At 42.5% G+C, this 24,947-nt stretch overlaps 1 protein-coding gene across 2 annotated transcripts; it reads left to right on the forward strand.

Annotated features, from left to right (window-relative positions):
* The first annotated feature begins 1,343 nt into the window (after positions 1-1,343).
* Positions 1,344-24,629, forward strand: ssh1a (slingshot protein phosphatase 1a). Of its 2 annotated transcripts, XM_084359150.1 has the most exons (15): positions 1,344-1,613; positions 5,092-5,129; positions 13,290-13,390; positions 16,060-16,124; positions 16,821-16,942; positions 17,955-18,023; positions 18,177-18,242; positions 18,569-18,763; positions 18,860-18,953; positions 19,685-19,813; positions 19,987-20,033; positions 20,146-20,292; positions 20,924-21,124; positions 21,225-21,897; positions 22,016-24,629. In XM_084359150.1, exons 1-15 carry the CDS (start codon positions 1,533-1,535, stop codon positions 23,087-23,089), a joined length of 3,102 nt encoding a protein of 1,033 aa, XP_084215276.1. In that variant the 5' UTR covers positions 1,344-1,532; the 3' UTR covers positions 23,090-24,629. The 2 variants fall into 2 exon arrangements, with proteins under 2 accessions (XP_084215276.1, XP_084215277.1); XM_084359151.1 differs by lacking the exons at positions 1,344-1,613; positions 5,092-5,129 and adding an exon at positions 10,571-10,822.
* The last annotated feature ends 318 nt before the right edge of the window (positions 24,630-24,947 follow it).

A 24,947-nucleotide genomic window follows, 5' to 3' on the forward strand; every position in this document is an offset into this window, starting at 1 on the left:
TAAAGTGCAGTACTTGAGTAAATGTATTTAGTTACATTAGACTACATCACTGCTGCCTCACATAAACTTCCACGTGGACACATCTAACAGGCTCCTATTGGCAGACATGCACGTATTGATACGTTGTACTACAATATACTACCATTACTACTGTTACTTCTACGACTACCACCATTACTACTACTACTACTACTACTACTACTACCATTACTACTGTTACTACTACTACTACCATAACTACCATTTTTTACTACTACTGCTACTACTACTACTGCTACTACTACTACTGCTACTACTACTACTACCATTACTACTACTACTACTACTACTAATATGAAAACTTCTTGTTTTGATAATGCAAAAAAAAACATTCCTGAGATCATTTATAATTATTAAATTACCAGTGAAGTTTGGTGCCACAGTAGCTCAGTTGGTAAAGCGACCCATGTACAGAGGCTGCTTCTTTGCTGCAGCGGCCCAGGGTTGAAGTCCGACCCGTGGCCATTTGCTGCATGTCATCCCCCCTCTCTCTCATCCCATTTCCTGCCAATCTTCAGCTGTCCTGTCAATAAAGGCATTAAAGGCCAGAAGAAAACAAACAAACAAAAAATCCCAGTAAAGTTTACTGTTTCAGTGCACTGATGTTATTTTGGGCGATGAAGTTTACTGTTAATTATTAAATACCCTGACCTGTCTTCACCATAAGTGTTCAACAATTCAGAATTTTATTCTTCCAAATATTGGTACTGGCATCGCCCCCCCAAAATTGAGTATTGGTCAGGTGTTTGTTATTATTATTATTATTATTATTATTATTATTATTATTATTTTGTATGATTGTATACTGTAATTTATCATCATTATTATTGGTATTATTATTATTATGTTGTATTATTATTTTTTAATTGGTATTATTATTAATTATTATGTATTATTATTATCATTATATATTTATTATTATTATTATTATTGTTGTCATTTTATTATTTATTATTATCATCATTATTTGTATTATTATTGTTGTCATTAACATTATAACATATCTTATTTTTAATTATTATCATTATAATAATAATAATAATAATAATTATCATTATTATTATTATTTTCATTATTATTATTATCTTTTTTTAATTGTTATTATTATATTATCATTATGTATGTTATATGTTATTTACATGCCCCAGATGGCATTTCATGTTTGTATAATCCCTTTACCACATTATAACCTTTTTTCCTTCCACATGTGCTCCTATTTTATTGTGTTATACCAACTTATACGAGTGTATCTTTTACAACTTATAACGTCCTCTTTACTGTGGGTCTCATAAACAGCAGTTAGCAGCGCCTTGCCTTGTGATTGCGCCCTGAGCGGCGGCACTTCCTGCACAGGCAGCCCTGCATGCAGGATATCGAGGCTGCTCTCTCTCCCTCCATCCACCCGTCCATCCATCACTTGCATGTATCGTTAGCCCAGCAGTTAGCAGCTCACCAGGCCCAGCGGCCGGCCGGTGCATCCTCAGCTTCCAGCCATGGCGTTGGTTACTCTGCAGCGGTCCCCGACTCCGAGCGCCGCATCCTCCGCCAGCACGGCGACAACGACCGCGGGGGAGGTCAGTTTGGGTCCCGGGTGAAAACAAAAAACGATGCTCCGGGGTGGCGAGGTGCTGACTGAAGGGCAGAGGATGTGGGGAGATGATGCCGGAGAAAGGCCCCGCTGATTGAAGCTACATTAGCACCGTTAGTTAACGCGTTATGCTAGCTAGGTCTTTAGCTAACGGCAGCTAGCAGACGTCTTCGAGACTGATAACCGCATATATCCTGCCACCGCATATGCCAACACGGCCGATGTACTTGTCATTTTTAAGTTTATCTGGCTTCCTTGTGAAAAATGTCAAAAGCTGCTCAATGAGGTGTAACATTTTTAAAAAAAGAGCTAGCTGAGTGTGTCAAGTGCCTTATGAATGATATAAGCTGTAGCTAACGTTAGCAGTTTATGATGTGACTAGCTGACATTGGAAGTAACCTGTTTTTTTTTTTTTTTAATTCGCTAAAATCAGAAATATGATTAAGACAAACACCATCAGGACAATAACAGCCTTCGCGATGCTAATCTAGTCCAAGCTCTGCTATATTCATATTAATTTGCTGGTATTATCCGTGAGATTATGATGTTTTATTCTGCCAGCTTTGATTTAGCTACACTCTCTGTAGCAGACAACACATTAGGGACAGTCATCTACACAGGATATTTCTGTCAGTTTCCATTTTGCTGTCTTTGCTGGCCCTCACCAGTAAGTATAGGAAAATATGAGATTTCCAGACTGGTGTAGAGCCATAATGGGAGGAAGTCTAAACTTTAAGGTGTGCTGACACTTCTCTACAGCAGCAGGGAGTCACAGCCTGAGCTTCCTTGTTTTCTGGGTGCTTACAGTAAAAGACAGTGATTGTCCCTGGCCACAAAACTGCAATGATTCAAAGATAACTTCCTTATATATTTTCAAGAGCAGATATCTTCCTCATTTTTACTGCCAGAGGAGGGCGCTAACTACCAGCTGTAGACGGGAAAGTTCACCTTATTCTGCTCAGTATGACCACATCAGACCAAACAGACTTGACATCTTAAAGCTGAGTTTATTCACAACCATCAGTGTTCAATCAGAACAAAAGTCGTATTAAAATACTTCATTTTCACTGCATGATTCAAAAACATGCAACTCTTTAAATGTCACACATAGATGCTATTTATTGAACACAGGTTTCATCCTTTCAGAGAAATCCCTCCGTCGGTTTTGCTCGGCTTTCTCCCGCGTACCTCGGCGTTTTTTTGCCGGAGCGGTTGGTGTCGTCCAGCTGGGTGCTGAGGTGTGACAGATGAAGCTGGCAGAAAGCTGCTGCAGCTATGATGTCATCTACTCACTGAGGGGTGGGTGGGGTGGTGGTGGTGGAGTACTACTGTAGGAAAAGGGAGAACGGAGGTAAACAGATTTAATAGATGCTGGCATGAGGCGGTTAATATGTGAGATTATTTCACCCAATACATAATAATGTACGGTTGGTTATGCAGCGTTACATGCCTGTGGTACTCGGTACATACTGTGCCATAGCATTGCTTTTTCTTTTTTTTCCCCCTGCTGGGTATACTTGACTTGCTGCAGCTGTACAGTGGTGTTATTGAGTTTCCCTGACAGTGGAAAACCACGTCTTCATGCCCTTAAACTTTGCTTTCGTTTGTTTCAAACGCCAGAGCTAGCGTCAATTTAGCGTCCTTTGATTTGTTGTTTTTTTTTAAATGTGCGAACATGTTCTGTAGGTTTTAATCTAGTCTCAACTCGGGCTGCAGAGGTATTTTCACGCTACGATTACCATCTCAGAAAATATCATGGTTTTACAGTAAATGGTATTACGCAATATAATCAGTTACAGTGACCTTTAATCAGATGGGCCAAAACAAAACAAACGCTGTGTTATAATTTCATAATATATCATGTCTTGATGGACGTGAAACTTTATATAAACCTTAAATATTATATAAAGCATTTTTCATAGTTAGTGGTCATTGTAACTGATAATAAAACTTAATAAATGTGTAATACTGTTTGCTGTGATAGTGTGAAACTGTGATTGAGATTGTTCATATCAAAAAAATCTCATACTGTTGTAACAACGAGCACACAGTTTAATAATCATCAGTTTTAATACCATAGTATAGCTTCAAAGAGGTATCGCTGCAACCCTAGTCATAACTGTGGTTTTGTTCCCAAATGACAAAGTTAACATCTGGGGAGGCTGTGGCTCAGGTAGAGCGGTCGCCAACCAATCAGAAGGTCTGTGGTTCGATTCCAGGCCCCTGCAGTCTAAATATTGAAGGATCCTCGGGCAAGATACTGAACCCCAAATTGCTGTATGCGTGCAAATGAATGTTATTGCTCCTGATGATCAGGCGGCACCGTGCACGGCAGCTTCTGTGTATGGATGTGTGAATGCTGACTTGTGTTGTAAAGTGCTTTGAGTGGTCGCTAAGACTAGAAAGGCGCTTTATAAGTACAGTCCATTTACAATCACTCTTTATTTAACACATAAACTCTTCAACTTGGAGGTTTTAAGTAGTAAGGGCTGTGCATTTAATCAAAAAAAAGTCAAATGTGTGTCAAAACAGCACTGTAATTGCGTGCTGTAGTGCTACAGAAATCTTTTTCTCCAGATGTAAGAAAACATGTTTGTGTGGTACAGACCCACACAAACGTCACGTCAACAGGATTTTAACTGTTTCTTCGAGTGAAAATGAGTGAATCATATGACAAACACAATTTTTTACCCATGTCGTGCAACCATCAGATAAAGCAAACCTCTTAACATACTCTTACATTCCCTCCCTTATCCCTTATTGGCTGGCAGCGTGGCCAAAATTATGTAAAATGTGGTGTGTTTTCTTCGGGCAAAAAGGCAGGTCTGTGACCAAACTGAAGCAACGCTTTTAACTTACATTACTGCAGCCTTGTTAATGTTTTCACACAGCCTTGCTCATTAGCTCCCTGTACACCTCTGCCATGTAATTGCTCGTCATGTAATTTCTTGCAGAACATGCTTTCTTCTGTGCAGCCATACAAACAATATGCTCACACTTGTTAATCAACTTTCAAGTCATGTCTGCTCCCTCTGCGTCTCGCAAGCTCCTCCAGGTGGTGTGGATACTATTAAATACATATAACACACACCTGCAGTGACTACACTGGTATTTGCTTGCAGCTCTATATGTCAGACAGCAGTCCAAGTCTGACTTTGATTGGTGTGTACTGGCAGACTGATGCACAAACTACACTCTTCTCTGCCTACAACCCTGTGTGATTGAAAGATCTCTGAATACCTGAGGGCTAATATGGCTATAATGAAACTATTATGGCTTTCTTGCATATTATATAATGACTAGGAGTGGTGGTACTTGTACTCTAAAGCTAATGATTGGTAAAATACAGTATATACAAACCTCAAGCCTGTTGCTTCTGTTTTGTGCCAGTATTGGAAATGTTTGTTAGTTCTGCCAAAACAGCTTCAATGTGGTATTAATTTTCCCTCTTATCTGTTTTTCAGGATTTTGGGAGTGAAGATGAACGGCGAATAAATCAGAGGTAAGTTTACTTTAAGTTCAGCCCCTTGTGTTGCATGGTACGTGGCAAGGCAGGTAAAACTTTTACACACAGGTGTTGTTGACTGATTGGATGCATCTGTCTTTGAGTCATTTAGTGAAATCTAGAGTGGCGGCAGACTAGCTGGCATCAACAGATGAGGACAGCTAAGCGTTTGTGTCATAAAACGCCTGTCTGTCTGTCTTGTTGGCACAGTCATCAATTCCTAATAACCAACTGTAAAACCATGTTATTCTCAGTAGCCAAGTAACATGGTGACGGGTATGTCTGAACTTTTATCAGCAGAAAGATCGATGAACTTGTTCTTGAACTGTGAATGATCAGTTGAGTCACTCGGCTGTTTTGTTTGGCTGATTACTGTACAGTCGTGTATAATCATACTGTCATTTACAGAGAAAAATCACCCAAAAAATGCTAATTATAGCTTAAAAAGTGAGTATTTATAGTTTTCTCAACTCTGTGTCCTCCAGTCAAATTAACCTATGATGATAGTAAGCAGAAAGACAGAGAAATCTTAATACCAGCGCCTCACAATAAATCTTTTTCACCCTCCAGGTTAGGACGAGAGAGCTGTTGTTTCACTTGATTGATCATAGACATAAAATACTCTTATATCTTCTCCACGGATAAATTAAGTAGGTCACGGTATCTTCTAATTCGTCTGCCACCTTCGTAATTTTAAAGTAAATGATTGTAAGAAACCACCTGTGGCGGTACCTACATAAAGTTATAAACAGAAAATATGTATGTCTACGAGGAATGCCAAATGTCAGCTACTTGGATAATAAACAAGCGCTTCTTCAGGGGATAATGAAAAAAGCTCTCAAGTCCCCAATGAAATAAAATGGGAAAAACTGAAGGTGTATAGGGGCTTAGGTTTCAAGGAGTTCAGTGAAGATAAACAAACAAAAGAAAACCTGCAGGCGTCCGGCTATTTGGAAGACAAGCAGCACTTGCACAAATTAGGCCGGCCCTGATGCAGGTAGCCCAGTTGACTGGTGACCTTTGTGGTCGCTTAACTGGGCTGAAGAATAAACACAGTTTCCCTTAACTAGAGCGAAATGGGGCATTTACATAGGGGGCCTAAAACAGGGGCCTAAACAGACCAGAGTGTCTGGCTGGCAATCTGTTGGGATGAGGTCTGCAGTGTGTCGGGGACAGATTCAGAATGAGAGTGAGTCCAACCTGGGTGTCAGTCCCCACCTCTCTCAAGCCTTCACAAAAGGGCCTCGTCACACCCCGACTGGCTGGGAGGGGATCGCCCCAGGCTGCTTCCAGTTATTAATTAGGAGTCAGTCTCCACACCCTGCACACAGGTGATCTGAATCCACTGCAGTCAGTCCAGAGGGATTTTTAAAATTCAGCCCAAAGCAAAAAAAGATCTTACACGATGTGACTGCTGCACACCTGTCTCCAGTAACTTGTGTATTGTGCATGTATGGATTTGTTATCTTTGGATAAGAGACTAGTGCTTTACAAATTGCAGTAGAGTGAGTCATTAGTGTTAAAACCTCATGAAGACAGTTTTCTGTCAAAAGCTGAGTCCCTGAGGGCAGTTTGAAAGATACAAGATCTTTTCAAGTAGAAGAGCTGGAAGTTTGACTTTGCTCTTCTACTGTGTTTTTTTGCATTTTGAATTTAATATCATGTAAATGTGTCTCTCAGATACAGAAAAACTAAACTCTTTTGTTCATTTTCTGCAGACTAAACAGTTTCTTTCTGGACGTTATCTTCCAAATGCCAATCCATTATGTCTAGACTTAAATTAACCCACTAAAATGTAATGACTGTGTAACAATTATGTGTGTTAAAGAGCACCCGCAAATTGCAGCTGTTCTACAGGTGTCTGAATGTTAACACTGATTGTTCTTAAATATTCAGCTTTGGAAACAAAACTGAGCTGAACTGTGCTGCTTGAATTCAATAGCCCGCATCTTATTGTAACCCAACTGCAGGGAAGTTGTTTACTCCAGATGATTTAATTTCAGTTCAGAGCAGATCAATACAAAGGCTTTTGTGTCTTTTGGTCCCACATATTATATTGACTCGTCAAAATGGTGACAATGATGACAGAAAGTTGGTCTTTGTTATTCTTACTGACTGAATCCTCTGTTCTAATGCGAACGTGCACTCTTGTCATGAATTTGTGATTTTTTGTTGTGATTTGTCACATGTTATGACTACACTTATGACCCTGAGATAGTCGAACACGTCATTCCAAGTGTGCAGTTTCTTCTCAGTTATGCAACAGCCTTCGCAATGTCCCCAAGCAATGCATGTCTGTGAGAGTGATCTATGTGTGAAGCGAGTCCTGTCTCGCCTCAAGATTGCCCTCCATTTTTTCAGCCACGTTATGGAATGAATTTGCTAGTAAATTCATGCTTTATAGTATCACGGCATTTAAAGCTGTCTTTTATTTGACAGCCATATTTCTCTTAAAGATCAGCATGTACTGATCTAGCTCACTATGTAAACAGCCACATCTGTTGATGGACAGCTTTAACATTGCAAAGTGGGAGTACTTGCACTTGCTGTTCCTGCCTGACCTTGATAACGATGACAAGCCCAAAGGGGTTGATGGGGGCCAAAGCAAACATCGTGCAGGTGTTGGTGGCACCGAACCAAGGAGTGATTTCATCTTACCACCTTGTACAAGAGTGGGAGAGTTGGGCAAGAAGCACAGTTAGAAAAAAATGTGTCTTTACATGTAGACATGGGGTGCAAAGAGAAGGAGGGCAGAGGATTGGTAGATTGTTAGTTCAGCAGGAATAAACATCGCAAAACTCCCACTGCAACCTCAACACTTTCTTACTCGGGTAGCACAGCTTTTGAGACTGGTAATGATTTAAATGCAATAATATGTCAAACTACTCTCTCTGTATTTGAGTGTAGAATATGTGTGGATGGTTGTGCCGTAGTACTCAAGATCGGTCTTGGTCTAAGGACCACTTTTTGAAGGTCTCGTCTCAGAATCAACCGCATTTTTTCTCTGTCTTGTCTCGTTCTCAGGCAAAGTGGACTCTGGAATTTATTTCAAGACCAGTCAAGACCACCCCTGCAGGGTTATCACTGTGTTATTGTATTGATTGATGCATACTGTTCTTAATGATGGTTTCTATGGGAAGACAAGAGTCACCAAGAAAACTTCATGCTTGCGCAAAAAAATTATATTGTGTTAGTTTGATGGTAAGGCCTAAGAAATGATTGTTATGCATGTTCCACATTTTATAGTACGTCATGCATATGGGACTCCCACTGGTCTTGGTCTTGACTTGGTCTCTGTGTCTGTGGTCTTGAATGCAACACTCGCAGATACGATGAAACTTTGGCCCTGTTCACACCTGCAATGAGCCTGTCACAAGTGGACAGCTCTTAGTACAGCTGAAACGCACCCAAGATCCATTGAGGACGCATTGAGATCTAATTGGCTGGACCACGTTTGGAGATGGGCCAGCTGTGAACTAGATCTGTCCTCTTGTGATCACATCACCCAAGACGCATGTTACTGTCAGGTGTAAACAGGCAGACAAACTGCAGCAGACGCCCTTTAATGTAGGGTAACCTTTCCTAAGTAACCCGATGATGTCATTAGTTTCCTGCTCTGGCCCTCCATGTCTCCACTGACACCTGAGGAGGTTTGTTCCTCCCTGTCCGGCCCCTCCCTCTCTCTATACTCCCTTTCAGTGGTGTAAGTGAGAAAATGCCAGCATTATGCAACTGGCTGCCCCAAGAGGAGGCCTTTATTCCTCATTGTGCAAAACACTCTGAGACCTTGAATAAACCAGCCCGTTTGCTGCCTCTGTGTAGCCTTTTTGTAGTGAGTCCTCAGTGTAATCCAACCTCTCTCACATACCGGTACACCTGGAGATTCGGAGCAGTGGCTTAAAGGACATCTGGTCTTGTTTGGCCCCGTTCAGCCATCCATCTGGCTACTGCTGCAGCAACAAAATATACCTGAACATCCCGTCATTCATACCTGCTGCTCCTTCTAAAGCTTGACCTCATGAAGTTCCTCTGTCCAATAAGATCCTTCCACATCTACACACACCTGACTTATTGAGGTGTCCCAGTTTCCGCCTGGAACATGACGTCAGCATGTAGACTTTAGTGTTTGCGAGACACTGCTTGTGACAGACGTCGTCCTATTGTTGAGGAGAATAGGAGGGCTATCTTGTTATCTGTGTCGCAAAGCTATTGTGTATGTCTGTCAGCGAATCCTCCCAGATTAACAGAGTTGTGCCACGTCTTTGTGTACGTGGGGGGAGTGCTTAGTGAGAGAGGGAAAGTGAGAAAGAAAGTAATAAGACTATTTTAGCCTTCAATGCTTAAACGGATGCTTATCTGTGGGCTCAAATTTCAGTAATTCTTCTGGGCTGCCATGACATTATTATATTTGATTTCAGTTTTATTTTTAACTTTCCCTCCATTCATCTAAAAATAACATTCACTACCGTTGCAGGTGCATCACACATAAAAGATCCGTCCCCCTTAACCTGTAATTGTCCTCTCCAGTAATCTAACTCATTGTGGTTTGTCTGCGCTACATCTGAGTGAGTGACGGCTAGTGCTGGCCACTTGAAGGAGAGAGACAAGATAATCTCCCCCTTGTAAGCCTGGTTATAATGAGATTGGGGAGTTTTGGGAGCTTTCCAGTTCTCGCTGCCCTTTCAACCAATGCTTGGCCCATGTGTTGAGCTCCCTGGAGGCACTACCTTGGATTCTGTTGACCCTAAAGGTGGCATGCACAGGGAGACATCCCATTAGGAAGTTTTAGCCAAAATTCCTCTGGCTGCTTTTTTTCCTCCCTCCTCCTCCTCCAATTGAGCAAGTGGTCTTGTGCTTTTCCCCCGGAAGACAGAGAGACAAAACGGCACTCTCAGTGGGTTTCTGTTGGACAGCAACACAGGATCCTACATGTGGACATGTTTTGCATCGGCTAAAGAGGAAACCTGTTGTTCGCTTTGTACTGAGCCAGATCTGATGGATGAGGAAAGTAAAGAAGGAAGGGGAAATCCGCCTCTTGAATTCTAGAGGATTCTCTATAACCCTTCTGTTTTTCTGCACACTTGTTCTGAAAAGTCAACGAAAGCATGTGATTGACTTTGTGTCTTTGTTGGAAAGGCTTAAAGAGTGTACCATGAACGTAAAAGTCAAACTCTTTCTTTCTTACGGGTGTGAATGTGTAACTACATGGTGTAAAAAAAAAAGTGTGACGAGACCAAACAGACTGAGGGATGGAGGAGACGTTCACAGTTGTGTGTTCGCCTGAGGCAGCGGGTGGAGACTGCAGTTCGTCGCTCCAGGCAGGAGTCTGACTCGCTCTCACACACAGACACGCTCAGATGAGAGAGGAGGAGGAGGAGGAGGAGGAGGAAACAAGAGGGTGTGGCATCTGAACAGACGGCACTTCTTCCCTGAGCAGCACAGATGAGTGCAGGCTGTCAGTCAGTCTGTCACTCAAAAGTGGTGAACCCGTCACTCTTCTTCCTTCGTCCTTCTTTGACTCTTTCTGGAGGCTGATGAAGAGGAGGTAGCTCGTGGCGGAGAGGCCCGGGTTTTTCTTTTCCGGACAACAGGATGCATCTGGTGGTAGAACCCATTCAGGAGGCCATGATGAAGATGCTACCGTATTTTGTGGAGAATGCCGTGTTGACCCAGAGTGAGATAAACCGCATGTGAGTTCAGTTTTCCTCTGAAAATGAGAGTTGAGGTCAAGTTTTTGCTCTAGTTTTTTATTATTTTTAAGCTAATTCTATATGATATTTTGTTAGACTGTTAACTATGAATTAATTAGTTCAGTGTAGGTGTTTGACTCTTAGTTGCAGATACAGATTATATAGTGTCATTCCAGGCCAGCAGACTGAATCAATCACTCATGTCCAGCTGATGTCAGATAATGGACCTCAACCACAATAAGTAGCTGAGATTCACTGGTTCACTATTTCTGCGACAGTTTATCTGTATGACCTGATGTGTTGGAGTGCTTTGCCTCTCTGTCTGTAAAGGAGCTATAGGTACTGCAGGTTGTAATCATGTGGAATCGTTGAGGCTATCTGGCGAGCTTTTCTGTCATAGTCTTTGTTTGCTTTGATACCAGATGTATTTTTAGCCCCGGTGCTTGTGGAGAAGCTGATAGCAGGGTGCTGCAGGGCAAGAGACAGTAGAGCCGAGGCTGTTTAATTAGGATGTCTGAGTACAGCCTGTAAAGCAACGGGACAGCTCTTGATTTACACATAAGGACAAGTTTCACACATCCTCAAATTTCACCAAAGTGCACCGTTTGTGTGTGTGTGTTTTTTTCTGTGAAGCTATCAGGTATCACAAGCTAAGACCTGTGGACTTAAAGTTGGGTTACTAGTTCAAGATGGAAAAACAAGCAGCAGGGATTTAAACACCGTACTAAGCAGTAATGAGGCCGTAGCACTCTGCTCGCTCTTGCCACTTTTGCCTCATATTATCCATCACTGCCTGACAGTGGACAGCATCGTAAATCTCTAACAGAGAACAAACAGGAACAAAAATCCACCAAAGTGAGACAAAAGCTCCTGTTGAGAAGTGTCCACCCCCGTGCTTTGTCACTGTGGAACTTGTTCTATGGTGCTGGGGGCGGAGGGAATTTATTGCGAGGTGCACAAAATGAAGTCCATTGTTCCCACAAAATCATCTGTTTGGCCCGGGCCAGCTCTTCTCTATGTGGGTTTTGAATGAGATCAGACAGAGCTGAGTGAGGGAACAGTTTCAGAGCTGCATGAAAAAATGCGATGGTGAAAGTTGTGGTCATAGATATGATTTAAATTAAGGTCTTTTATTCGTACCTGTTGGTCAGTGGGTTCTTTGTAGTCAGAGATGTATCTGTATGAGAAGGTTTACATTTTTCAAGGATATGAACCAATATAGGTTTTTTAGCCAGTACCAATCAGGGATTCCCAAGATTTGCACAGAGCAAGTAAAATGCTACGTTGGGCTCGTAAATATTGCAACTTGCACTTAAAAACGAATTAAACACATCATATTTTCAAGAGCTGATAATCGTAGCAGCTAAGCCGTGAGCCATCTCTTTTCTTTCTTATCTCAGTTGAGAGTTGAACATGTGCTTTACTCATCGGGCATTTCTGAGATAACAAGGGCGGGTTCATGTTCATGAGTTGAAGTGAACAATTTTGATATTCACAAACACAAACAGTCTAGTCTTGAGCGTTAAACCCTGGCAATGAACAGCCTTTCCCACTAAATAATAGCACTACTGGCTAATACAGATTTTTAGTATTACGGTAATATAAACAGACAATTAGACAACAAAATAATATTACACTAGTAGCAGAATTGCTGTATGAAGCTGAGACAAGCTGGTAATACTGACACTGTGCTGTACATTGATGTTGTACCTGTAATTAGAGACAGGTTTGTTTTTAGTACAGGCTTTGATTTGGTCTTGTTTCCTGTCACTCATCACTTCAGTACTTACCTAATAACGTCCTGGTTTGCCCGACTGCACACACAGAATACAGCGGGCATGTGTTCCTCCCTGCTGCCAGGTAGATTTATAAATGCGCTCACATTGTTTTCCAGTGAAGTAGAATGATTGAGTTCAGCCCGGAGGAAACACCTCACTTCTTTTTTATTGCAGTGTCTTATGTCATGTTGACAGCTCCAATGCCCAGCCTAAAAAGTAGTTTTTTACAGGATAGTGTGAACTGGTAATTGCTGCTGTTGTTAAAGCATCAAAAACAACTGCAGTTAAGTCAATTATTCAGGTCTTTGTTGCATTAAAACAAGCCAGCAGCAGCCTGACAAGTCAAATCTGAGTGTAGCCCATGCAGCAGAAAAAAGACAGATAAGCATTCACTTGATTCATAGCTGCTGCAGAGCAGACCTGAGGTCTGCCTCTAACGTGGCAGCTGGGCTTTTCCACTCAGCTGTCGATGTAAATCACCAGCAGCAGACAAACATGATTAATGCTCATCTCACGGCTGTGTCTACTGAACTCAACTGTCCTTTTAAAACTGAATATTTCATTTGTCTCCTGTCCCACTTCTCAGCCTAACTGTCCAACGAACAAGCTGGCACGGTTGTGCCGGGCTGTCTGGTGTATAGCGTCTGTGTTTCAATGCATTTAACTCCTCTGTCCCATTTGTTTTGCAGCCTGAGTGAGAGCTTCTTCATGGTGAAGGGTGCTGCTCTCTTCCTGCAGCAGGGAAGCAGTCAGCAGGGCCAGAAAGCACATCCTCACCACAAACATGCAGGTGAGAACCACAACTCATGACACCCAAAAAACACACCTTGTTATCCTCCACAATTACCCAAACTGTAGTTTGAATCTCTTTATTATCCCTGTCAGCTTCTCGTCCAGGCTGTGTGGAGCGTTTGTGTGATTAGATCATGTGCTGCGCTTCCTAACACTGCAGCAGATGTTTGTAGCTGAGGAGAGGAGGATGGAGGCTGCTTCGTTGATAAGCATGTTCCAGACGTATAGCTTAGGCAGATTAGTGTTTAAATCCACCGTGAGCAAAACTTGTGTTGACGCTTAAAGGAGGTCCTTATTGTTTGTATTACCTCCTCTGTTTTTCTGGAGTGCTATATTGTGTGAAGCATACATACGTCACATTTAATGTCCTCATCATACCCTCTATGACTTTTTTAAGGAAATTGAGTTTGAGGGAGAAACAGTTTTTGGCATAATTTGAATGAATTGCACAGGAACAGGGCAACATTGATAATAGGTAGTTGACCTTACAGGTTGTGTGTTTATTGGACAGAAAGTAACAGTAGCCAAATTGCTTAAATTGCTCATACTCAACTATGAGAGTCCCAGTGTCCCCTTCTGCTTTCTTAGATGTGACTGGTGACTGTAGTGGACTTTTATTGATTGGACTGAACAATGAACTGGCCAGTGTATTAAATCAAAGGCTTGTTTTTAAACTGTCACCATTGAAGGCCACAGTTATTATTTAAAAGACATAGACTAACCTGACAGCCCACTGGCATGATGGGAAATAAGAACAAGCCAACATCCAAAATGCTGCCAAGCTATTTGGCCGGTCATGGCCTGACGTTGGCAGGTTTGTCCACTTTACCAGCCACTTTGTCAAGTAACCCACATACTCGCTGGTCCTACCAAACATTTGGCTGAGAAATAGTTGTATCATTTCCAAGTAACTGTGACCTTCAGGATAAAACAAACGGTGTGAGGTATTGTGCAAAGCGCTTTTGTAGATTTTTTCAGTGATGTTCTTAACTATGTGAAGTTTTAATTATGACCTGCCAAGGGACTACAGAGCTCTAAGCTAACTCTGGTACAATGCATCAAATATTTTACATGGTCCCTCTACAAATAAAATAACTTAAAGTAGAGCTAGTTTAAGGTGTCCCTGCTCTATGAACTGGTATCCTACCATCAGTCAGTTAAACAGGATATCTTCTGCTCTCATGAGGCAGTTTTTGGAAGAACATATTTCATAGAGCTTAAAATATACAGAGATACATTTTAATCTGTTACGTATAACACAAGTGTGACATTTATCACGTTATATCATAAAAAAGGAGGTCAGTTGTCTTTTACATGTTGTACTTTCAGCAAGGGAATCTGCTAATGCCCACTATCACAGCCACTGGTGTCAGTTAAGGCTATCTGCTGGACTGGTTTGAACCTCTCACGTCAACATGGACACTCGATACATAATTGTCTGTAGATATATTTATGATTCAGCGTATGATTCTCATATCTTGCACCTGTTGTTATTCAGAACAGATGCCAACTTGGCAGCCACAGACCAATGAACTCACTTGACTTTTTAAACAGTTTGATCCACTTGGATCCATCTCAACCGTCAAAAACACACATAAAGGGTTTTACCAGATTTTTCCTCCAGCAGCTGAGGACTTATAGCTTTCATAGCATTCATCCAATGTTGGAGGAATAGGTTTAAGAAGGGCCAACCTGTTCAAATAGTAGCTCAGGGCATTATCATACAATCAAAATAGGTAAATAGTTCCTCCCTTAATCTTTCTTAATGGATCAGAAATTGACTTAAACAACTGAAGTAGACAGCGACTTCAACTCCATTGCTCCCTACAGCTCGTCTATGAAATCTGAGTCTCTGTGAGATTTGAAAGCACAATATTTACACCCCTGAAGTGCGGTCGAGCTCATGCACCCACTTCAGACGGGTTGCATGCTGATGCTTTTAGCTTAGCAGCTACAATTAAGCTGTCCGATTTATATAGGATGTAAATAATGTCTTAATAAATACATTTTTGATCTCGGGGGCTTCCAGAGACTTTGAGTACGCTGGACGAGCTGTATGGAGCCATTTTCTGTTTATTTTCACCGTTTATTTCAACCTTTATCAAAAAAACAAAAACAATGCATGATGTGAAAACACTGACCCACATGTTAATAAGGTCCAAAGAGTTCATGACCAGGCAGAGATTCAAACACTCTTTGTTTCATAACAGTAGCTTCAGTTGGAACCAGTCAGGGTGACATGATTTGTCTACGTGTTGTGACATTTCAACATAGTTGGCTCTCCATCAGCTTCTACTTTTGACTTGCTGTTGGCCCATCCCCACACCCTGTTTTTATTATCCAGCCTCAGCGACACGTCTTACATCAGACCTGGCACAGGGAGCAATGAAAGAAAATAAATGTATCATCCATTCATTCCTCTTCACTGAACACACGTCAGCTGATAAAGAATGGCTGAACTGGTTATATGTTATTGTCTCCAGCATGAAGACTGGTGTAAACACTAGGGAGCAGTATAACGTCAAGTGTTGTCAAAATGAAACAGACTTTATCTGGATCTTTTCATTCACGTCAAAATGTGTCAGTGTGTATGTCCAGGTAGATTTATGATCACCACACAGCCGGCGCTCATCATGGATCAATTTTCTTTATGATCTTCTCCAACAGGCGACTTACCTCAACACTTGCAGGTGATGATAAACATTCTTCGCTCGGAGGACAGAATCAAACTGGTGAGAGACGACATAAGTATACATCAAAACAAAAACATGCACACACTCACACAGTGACTAACAATCTGGCATAGCAAAACCCTGCAGAATGCATTTTATTGTGTACTTAAGACGCTTATTTGTTCACTGTAATTACTAGCTCATGAGAGCAGGTTTGAACACACTCAGAAGAGCATTACCAAATGTTTCCATGGTGTAGGTGTGTGTGTGTATGTGTTAGTGTGAAGCCGAGTTATTTCATTTTATGTTCTGTGTTCTCACACATCCTGAGGACCCGGTTAACCTATTACATCAAACTTGTACTGCAGTTTCTTTGCACATCCAGCTGTGACACTTTGTTGGACACAGATTTGAGCAGGAGGGTCAGTTCTCAGGGCAAATTCTCTTGTGTACAATCAGAGTTTTGTGCTCGTGTAAACGGCGGCATGATGATCAAAAAACATACCACACTAGATTTACTTGAATTAAGCATGGCTCACATGTTTTAAGTTTATCTAAGTATGTTTATTAAATCTCTGCACCTTAATGCATTCTTATGCGAAAATTCATTAAATCTGAGATTAACTCTTCCTGTAATGCCACAGCAATTAAAGGTATTTTGCTTGGCAATATGACACAAACAGAAAACAGGAGTTTTTACACTTAATCAAAAAGTGCTGACTTGACTTTGAGATAAATTGTCTTCACCCTGTCCAGGCGGTGCGGCTGGAGAGTGCATGGTCAGATCGTGTGCGGTACATGGTGGTGGTGTACACCAGTGGGCGACAAGACACAGAGGAGAACATCCTACTGGGAATCGACTTTACGAGCAAAGACTGGTAAGAGTAAGCCCCTTCTGTGTGCAAGGGTTTGATGATCATTGATTTCCAGATAGAAAGCCGTATTGGTCAAAAGTTAACGGAGCTCCTGTCATGAATTGATATATAAACTGTTTGAAAAAGACAAATCTCTTTTTATGAATGCAAGGGCCAGGGCCACAGGTCAGATTTGAACCCTGGGCTGCTGTGGCGAGGACACGGCCTCTGTACATGGGACACACAAATACCAACTGATTAACTGTGGCACCCCCAGTGTGCATTTTAATCTGGTTTTAGGACAAAAAATATTGATTACGCTGCAACTAAATGAAACCAACATGCAACAAATTATCACTAATCTGTTGGTGCACACCTGGCGAATGTGACGTGATGTAGCGTGCAAGCTAACCTGGCGTCAACCCTTATCAGAAGAATTGCTACTTCCAAGAAGTAATAAGTTAAAATTGTTTCTGTTATCATTACTTTCATCTAAAATGGGTTAGTGTATGTTCAACCGGATCTGGTTTGAGAACAGCGCATTGAGTGCTTAGTTGAAGCCTGTTGAAAATCTCAAATTTGAAGCCAGCTGCACCTTGGGCCAGATAGTTTAAAGGCATTAGAGCCCCATGGGAAGTCAGAAATACATAAAGCTGTCGTAACCACTAGCAAGCACCTGCCATTAGTTAATCTTGTTCTGTCACATCGGGAGCATCACCAAAGATTGACCCCAGTGCGACCCACTCACACTAACAAAACTAAGGCCTGCAACTTAGATTAGATTAGATTAGATAGGCTTTATTTATCCCACAACAGGGAAATTCACTTGTTACAACAGCTCAAGATGCAACAAGTACAGGGAAAACACAAACTTAGAATCGGGGGGGAGTCTTAAAAGTCTTTAAATTCAACTTTGAACCTGCAGAAACCCTTCCTAGAATGCAGAAAAGTGCAGCAATAGAGGTTTTTAATGAGGAAAACCACATCTGTTGACTTTGCACTATTTCAGTGTCTAATTTTCTCCCTCCTTTGCCAGCAAAAGCTGTTCGATCGGCATGGTGCTACCTCTGTGGAGTGACACAAAGATCCATCTGGATGGAGACGGGTGAGTTCTCTCATAGACAACACAGCTGCAGCAGTTAACCCAGTGAAATTTCCCTACTTTTTGTACGCAACAATGCATTTACACCTGACACTTGGGTTGAACATGATACACACATAGCTACGTGGATGACCATCTGTTTTGTTTGCTCCTCAGGGGTTTTACTGTGAACACGGCAGGTCGGACTCACGTCTTCAAACCCGTGTCAGTGCAGGCTATGTGGTGAGTAATGAACAACCTCTGGAGACACAGTGGCGGTCTAAAAAAAATCTATCTTCATGACACACCACAGTAAACCTCCATATAAACACACGTGCCAATCTGCTGCACATGTGTCACTCTGCTGCAGTGAGGCGGGTTGAGGCAGCGCTGATAAAGTCTGCCACCTGCTGACACGAGGACGCATGTGCAGAGAATTGCATAGATCTTTGAACAGATCGTTAGCACGACAGTCATTTTATTATTTTTCCTGAGAAATCTCGCAAAACCAGACTTACTTTAATCTTCTACAACTATGACCTTTATCTTTCCAAACAATCCCAATCTAGGTCAGCCCTGCAGGTGCTGCACAAGGTATGTGAGGTGTCACGCAGGTATAACTACTTCCCTGGAGGCATGGCGCTCACCTGGATGGGATACTACGAGAGCTGCATAGCTTCGGACCAGAGCTGCATCAACGAGTGGAACGCCATGAAGGACTTGGAGACCACACGGCCAGACTCACCTCCCATGTTTGTCGACAAGTCAGTAAACTTGAATCAGAATCAGATAAAGACTGAAGTTGAATCAATGCTAAACTTGTTTTTGAGATGGTATGAACAACTTGCTTTCTTTGGCAGGCCTTCAGAGAGAGAGAGGACAGAGTGCCTTATAAAAGCCAAACTCAGAAGCATCATGACATGCCAAGACCTCGAGAACGTCACCTGCAAACAGGTAAAATATGCAGCACACTTACACACACACGCAAACGTTTCTGTGGTTTCATTTTTGTTGACTGCATTTATATTTCTGTGTATGAAGATTAGAGCTGCAACAATTAGTCGATTAATGGATTAGTCAATCAAAACAAAATGAATCGGCAACTATTTTAATAATCGATTAATCGTTACAGGCCTTTTTTCTTGCAAAAATGTCAAACATTTGCTGGTTCCATTTGTATTAAATGTAAGGATTTACTGCTTGTCTTTGTCATTTATGATAGTAAATGAAGAGTACATCAAAAACCAGAGGCAATCCCGGCTCTTCGAACAACAAAAAGTATCAAAACAACAAGAGGAAGTAAATATTTAAAAGCCTTTATTTTAGTGGCTAAATCAGTGGCTCCTGTTTGAGGCCCTGATGAAGATCTAATGGTTGAAACATGTCAGCTTTTTTTAGTGATTGCCCTTTAAATGATTTAGCCACTTTTACAGTACTTTCTAATTACAGGATTATGATTGTATTTTGTATTCTAACAACAAACTAATGTTATCTGATGGCTGCGAACAAAGACTTTAGAAAGTATTATCAACCCAAACTCTTGTGCTGTTGTGATTCAGTCATCTTTGATCTTCCATCTTTTGACTGTTACATAACATTTATGTAGTTTCAGGGAAACTATTTAAAGTGAACCTTTCCCAGTGACTGATAAAAATCGACATGTTCTGTGTAATTTCTTTGGGCAGATCCGCACAGAGTTGGAACAACACATGAACTGTAACCTGAAAGAGTACAAAGAGTTCATCGACAACGAGATGCTGCTGATCCTGGGCCAGATGGACAAAGCCACCCTCATCTTTGACCACGTCTACCTGGTGAGATACCGTCTCATACATCATTTGTTTCCTGTGAATAACTGAGATAAAAACAATAGTCTTTCCATTCAGAAGAATGACTGCTTCCCTGTCGCATGATTGTTTTTAGAGGAAGAAGAACAAGCTTAGAAAGATTTGAAGTCTAAACAATATTTTCCCTCATTTGTTTGTAGGGATCCGAATGGAATGCGTCTAATTTGGAGGAGCTGCAAGAGTCGGGGTGATTTATTTTATGTTATGGAGGAACTGAGATAGCCGCACAAAAAAAATATTTTCATTATGACCTGAGCAAGGAATGTTGTTGACGAGTTAACTTTATCTTTCCTCCCCAGGGTGGGCTATATCCTCAACGTTACCAGGGAGATAGACAACTTCTTTCCAGGCACATTCAGTTATCACAACATACGCGTCTACGATGAAGACGCCACTGACCTGCTGGCTCACTGGAATGAAACGTACAACTTCATTGTTAAAGCAAAGTGAGTAGTGTAGTTATGATAGAAGTCTTTGAACAGTAATGTGCTGTAATTTTATTTTTTAGACATAATAAAGTCCTCCAAAGGACTCCTGATGTGTTCTACTGTTTTTATTGAGCATCATAGTTAATTATTTTTCTCTTTTTTTAATTATTGCATTAATATCTAAGGAGTAAATGTTGTTTTTGACTCTGTTATACAGTAACATGGATGCAGTAGTTTTGCAAAAAATAAAAAGCTCCATACTTAAGGGCCTGTGTCCACATAGCATTTTTTAAAATTGTTTCAAGTAGCGAGTGTCTGCATAGAGAAAAGCAGCTTCACTGAGTGTCTTTTTTCCGAGCGTTCTGCCTTTTTTGTGCGGCCGCTCCGAGTGCTTCGGGTTGATAATCTCTCAACTTTTCAGATAGGCGCTGGTTTTTCAATTTCCTGGCCTAGGCGATAATATTCACTGTATTTTCTATGGATCATGTCATGCACCCACATCCTCCTTGCTCTGATGTCCCGATATTGTTGTCCGGGAGACAAGACGCAAAAGCAGCATTTTTTTCTCCCGGTGCACAAACGCTTCATCCCAGTGCTCCTGAGTTCACAGCCAGCTTGTTTTTCTGATGTTTTAAATTCTTGCCCACAGAAAGAACCACTCCAAGTGTCTAGTTCACTGCAAGATGGGCGTCAGTCGGTCCGCCTCCACTGTCATTGCGTACGCCATGAAGGAGTACGGTTGGTCGCTAGAGAAGGCTTACAACTTTGTCAAGCAAAAGAGGAGCATCACTCGACCGAACCCAGGTTTCATGAGACAACTGGCCGAGTACGAGGGCATTCTGGATGCCAGGTACAGCCCCTTGTGTGTGTGTGCACAGTGTTGTTTGTAGTTGTATTTTCTAACTGGACCTGTTTTTTGACATCTGCATATTATATTTGTTTATTTCCAGTAAACAGCGTCACAACAAGCTGTGGCATCCAGACGCAGACTGTGAGATGGCAGAAGGGCAGCAGGGCTTGTCTCAGTGCTGTGGAGGGGAGGAGGGAGGCCACCTCACTCCAGAGCCGGGGATGTCTCCCTGCTGTGAGGAGGCGCTGTCTGATAAGGGGGCTGCGTGTCCCTCCCCATGCAGGACTGTTTCACTGGATATCGACCCCGCCTACAACAACTATTATTTCCGCCGACTCTCTGACTCAGCGCTGGACAGCGAACCATCAACGCCTGTGCGTGGCCCTCCCCTTCTTGGCATGGAAAAGGTCTTTATAGAAATCGAGGATGTGGAGCGGGACGCGCTGCTGGATGATGAGGCCTTGCCACTCTCCCACTTTGGACCTTCAGCAGAGGGAACCGCTGCCCAGACGAGCTCTCGGGGCCCCGAGCCGCTGGAGGAGCTGCGACTGAGGCTGGAGTTCAGCACAGTGGAGGAGGAGGATGAGGAGGAGGTGCAGAAGGAGGAGGCAGAGATGGAGGTGCTCATGCAGCCAGATGATGGAGGAGGCGGGGAAGGAGGCGGAGGAGAAGAAACACAAGATGTGGATACAGAGGGCAACGGGATGGACCTGGCAACCCTCAATGAAAACTCCAACAACAACAACCGTTTGAGCGCGCCACGTAATCTTAATGCAAGTTTGAGTTTTATGATTCACCTACATTTTAGAGAGAGAATCCTGTTGTTAGTTTCATGAATCCAGTTTTAAAAAGTGACCTCTGACATTTATCCTCTTTTCTCTTTCTATTTAGGAAAATGCGTTCTCCATCACTCCTTCAGTCGATGCTTCTACCCTGTCTTCTTGGGATTCAAAGTGCAAGCAGAAAGAAGATGCTGCAGCCCTCATATCTAAGCTTTGCCTTAACCCCAGTCCTCCTGAAGTCCCAAGTGCTTCACTCCCACTGTCCCATACCTCTTCTGAAGGCCTCACGTCTTCAGTGGTACTGCTGCGCCCCTGTGGCCCTCTGTGTGACTGTGCCAACTGTGCTGCCTCCACACCCACAGCAGACCAGCAGCCAGAAGACTCGCTGCACTCGGAGCTGATAGATAATGGTGATTTATCGGGGGAAAAGATGGAGACCGAGAAAAGTAATTCTGCAGCTCCCTCAGATGCTCTCCCTGAGCTAATGAGTATGGATTTGGAGGAAGAGAAGCCCGGTGTGGCTTGCTACATTGGCCAACAACAGGAGACCCTTTTGCAGCTGCAGAGGTCTGGGCTGGTCCGCCGGCGTGCAGAGAGACTAGAGAGACTTTCAGGTTTATCCCAGCCTTTGCACGCATGCCAAAGGTCTAAAAAGAGCCCCTGTCATGCTGAGGATGAAGAGGAGATCTCTGGCTTCACTGGAGATTTCCCTAAATCCTCTACACCATGCCAAGTGCGGTTAGAGCCACTGGTGGTGCCGCTGACCAATGAAGCCTTGCTGGGGGTGGTGGGGTCCGGGTTGCTTACACCCAACTCCTCGCCTCACGGCTCCACCCTGACACGCAGCTCCAGCAGCGACAGCCTGCGCAGCGTTCGGGGGAAACCGGGTCTCGTACGTCAGAGGGCGCAGGAGATCGAGACCCGCATGCGTCTGGCAGGCCTGACCGTACCCTCGAGGCTGAAGCGGTCCAACTCGCTGGCCAAGTTGGGCAGCCTCAACTTCTCCTCGGAGGACCTGTGTTCGGCCTGCTCCTCAGATGCAGGAACACTACTGCTCCTCTCGCTGTCCCCAGAGCCTGACACCGGCCTCGAGTGGGACTCCCCCACCACCTCCGCTCTGCCCCGGCCCTGCAAGGACCTGCACACTCCAGAGAGAGCTCTACCAGGTGAGCCCAGGAGCTGACACATCAAGCGGAGGTTATAAACACTCCACCCATCCCCTCATCCGTCACCCTGTGGGTCTGGAGAGTTCAGTCAAATGAAACAAATGAAAACAAACAAAAAAAAAACAATGCCAAGTGTTGTTATTAGGAGTGTACGCTCTCCTTTGCCACATAGTTTCTCAAACTGCTGTTCACAGTGATCAAAGTCATATTGCTGTATCTGACAAATGTGTAAAGCCATCAGTTCACCTCTAACTTGGTTTGATTCATGGACAAACAAGTGCCTTACGTATGAGACCAGAGGCACAGAGCTGTGTGTGTGACTGCAGGATGAGACGGTACAAGACGCTCTCTAACCTTTAACTTCACAGTACCTGATATATGTACCAAATTATGGTATCCATTGGCACTTAGATTATTTTTTACTGTCTGGTACTAAGTGGTAGCCTATATTGAACTTGAGTCCCTCAGTGGAGCATGACAGAAAGCAAAGTGTTAATAAATGTAGAGTTGTTTACCGCACAGTTTATGTTTTAGATGCTAGAGGGTTGTAAAATTAATGGTTTCCTCATGTTGCGTTCATGGAGCCACCAGGCGAGAGAGTGTTATTCAGTTCATTTGCCGATGTCGAATTAAAGTGAGGAAATCAGTCTTGAAATCGTCGTGCAGAGGAGCGTGTTAGTGCATTGACTGTATGTGAGACTGTGAGTGTGTGAATGGGATGAAAGAGAAGAGACGAGGTTGTGACTTTGTTTGCCAGAGGCTTGCTCACTGTTGTCAACAAACAGAACAAAAACATTTCTGAGTTTGTTGTTCCTTTGCACTGCTTTTTTTTATTGAGTGAATAGTGGTACACAGCAAGCTATCTTCCAAAATAACATTAGATTAATGTTATTGACCTCATCATTCCCGACAATGTTTCTTGGGAGAGCGGAGAGAGGAGTCACGCTGCATAGCTTGAAATCATAAAACGAACACCTAGTGTGACAGGAACTGAGAATTAATGGCAGTCAAATCGTATAATTCATGTGTTATCCGATCATTTGGGGGGAAAAATATAAACATAAGACATTTTAGTTGAACACGAAACAAACCTTCTATACCTTAAATTAGTTCATCCTCCAGGGTTGCCAACACTTTAAACTCATTTGTGCTTTTTGAAATGTGAAAGACCAAAGTTCTTTGGCTGTCTTGACAAATTGGAAACACCATTGACGCTGTACAAAATATGTGAACTGTAATGTCAATCATGTACGTATTTAAATGCTGTCACATCTTTTTGCACCTTTTGGGAGAAAGAGACTCAGTGAAGTCATCGGGCTCATAGCTGTTAAGCTTTTTACGCTCATATCATCAGTGAGTTTGAAAAAACTCTCGTCACACTGACGTGACAACGATCACAATAGGTTACTTCACAGTTTTGTAACCATTTTCTTTTTATATTTAAGTATGCAGTAACTTTTGTACTGTACATTGCTGTAGTTTGAATGCATATTGCACTTTTTATGTTCAAAATAATGTACTGTATGTGTTCATTATGGAAATAAACATTTCTTTTACATAAAATGCAACGGATCGTGTTTTTTCTCGCCAACACATTTCATTCAAAACAGAAGTGGGATTGTAAACTGTATCATCATGAGTGTCACAGTTTATGACTGTCCTGAATGGGCAAACTATCACAGGCATAGCTAAATATCTGTGCACTGACTCGACTGCGATGGCGTCTGCATCCTGGAATTACATCATCGCGACCCCATCTGTATACTTTGGCAGGAGAGCCGTTTTCTAACAGCCAGGTTATATAACATTTGGCTTCCCGTCACTGTTTGCATGACATCAGTGAATTACTTAAGTTACACGCTCTTGTTCTTCATA

Source organism: Pagrus pagrus, assembly GCF_965226575.1.
Source record: "Pagrus pagrus genome assembly, chromosome: 8".
NCBI lineage: Eukaryota > Metazoa > Chordata > Actinopteri > Spariformes > Sparidae > Pagrus > Pagrus pagrus.

Excerpts from the sequence above, each read along its gene's own strand:
- ssh1a (XM_084359150.1), top strand. The coding sequence starts at position 1,533 with ATGGCGTTGGTTACTCTGCAGCGGTCCCCGACTCCGAGCGCCGCATCC. Across the intron at positions 18,024-18,176 it reads ATCCATCTGGATGGAGACGG|GGGTTTTACTGTGAACACGG; the intron begins GTGAGTTCTCTC and ends TTTGCTCCTCAG. Across the intron at positions 21,125-21,224 it reads GAGGGCATTCTGGATGCCAG|TAAACAGCGTCACAACAAGC; the intron begins GTACAGCCCCTT and ends GTTTATTTCCAG.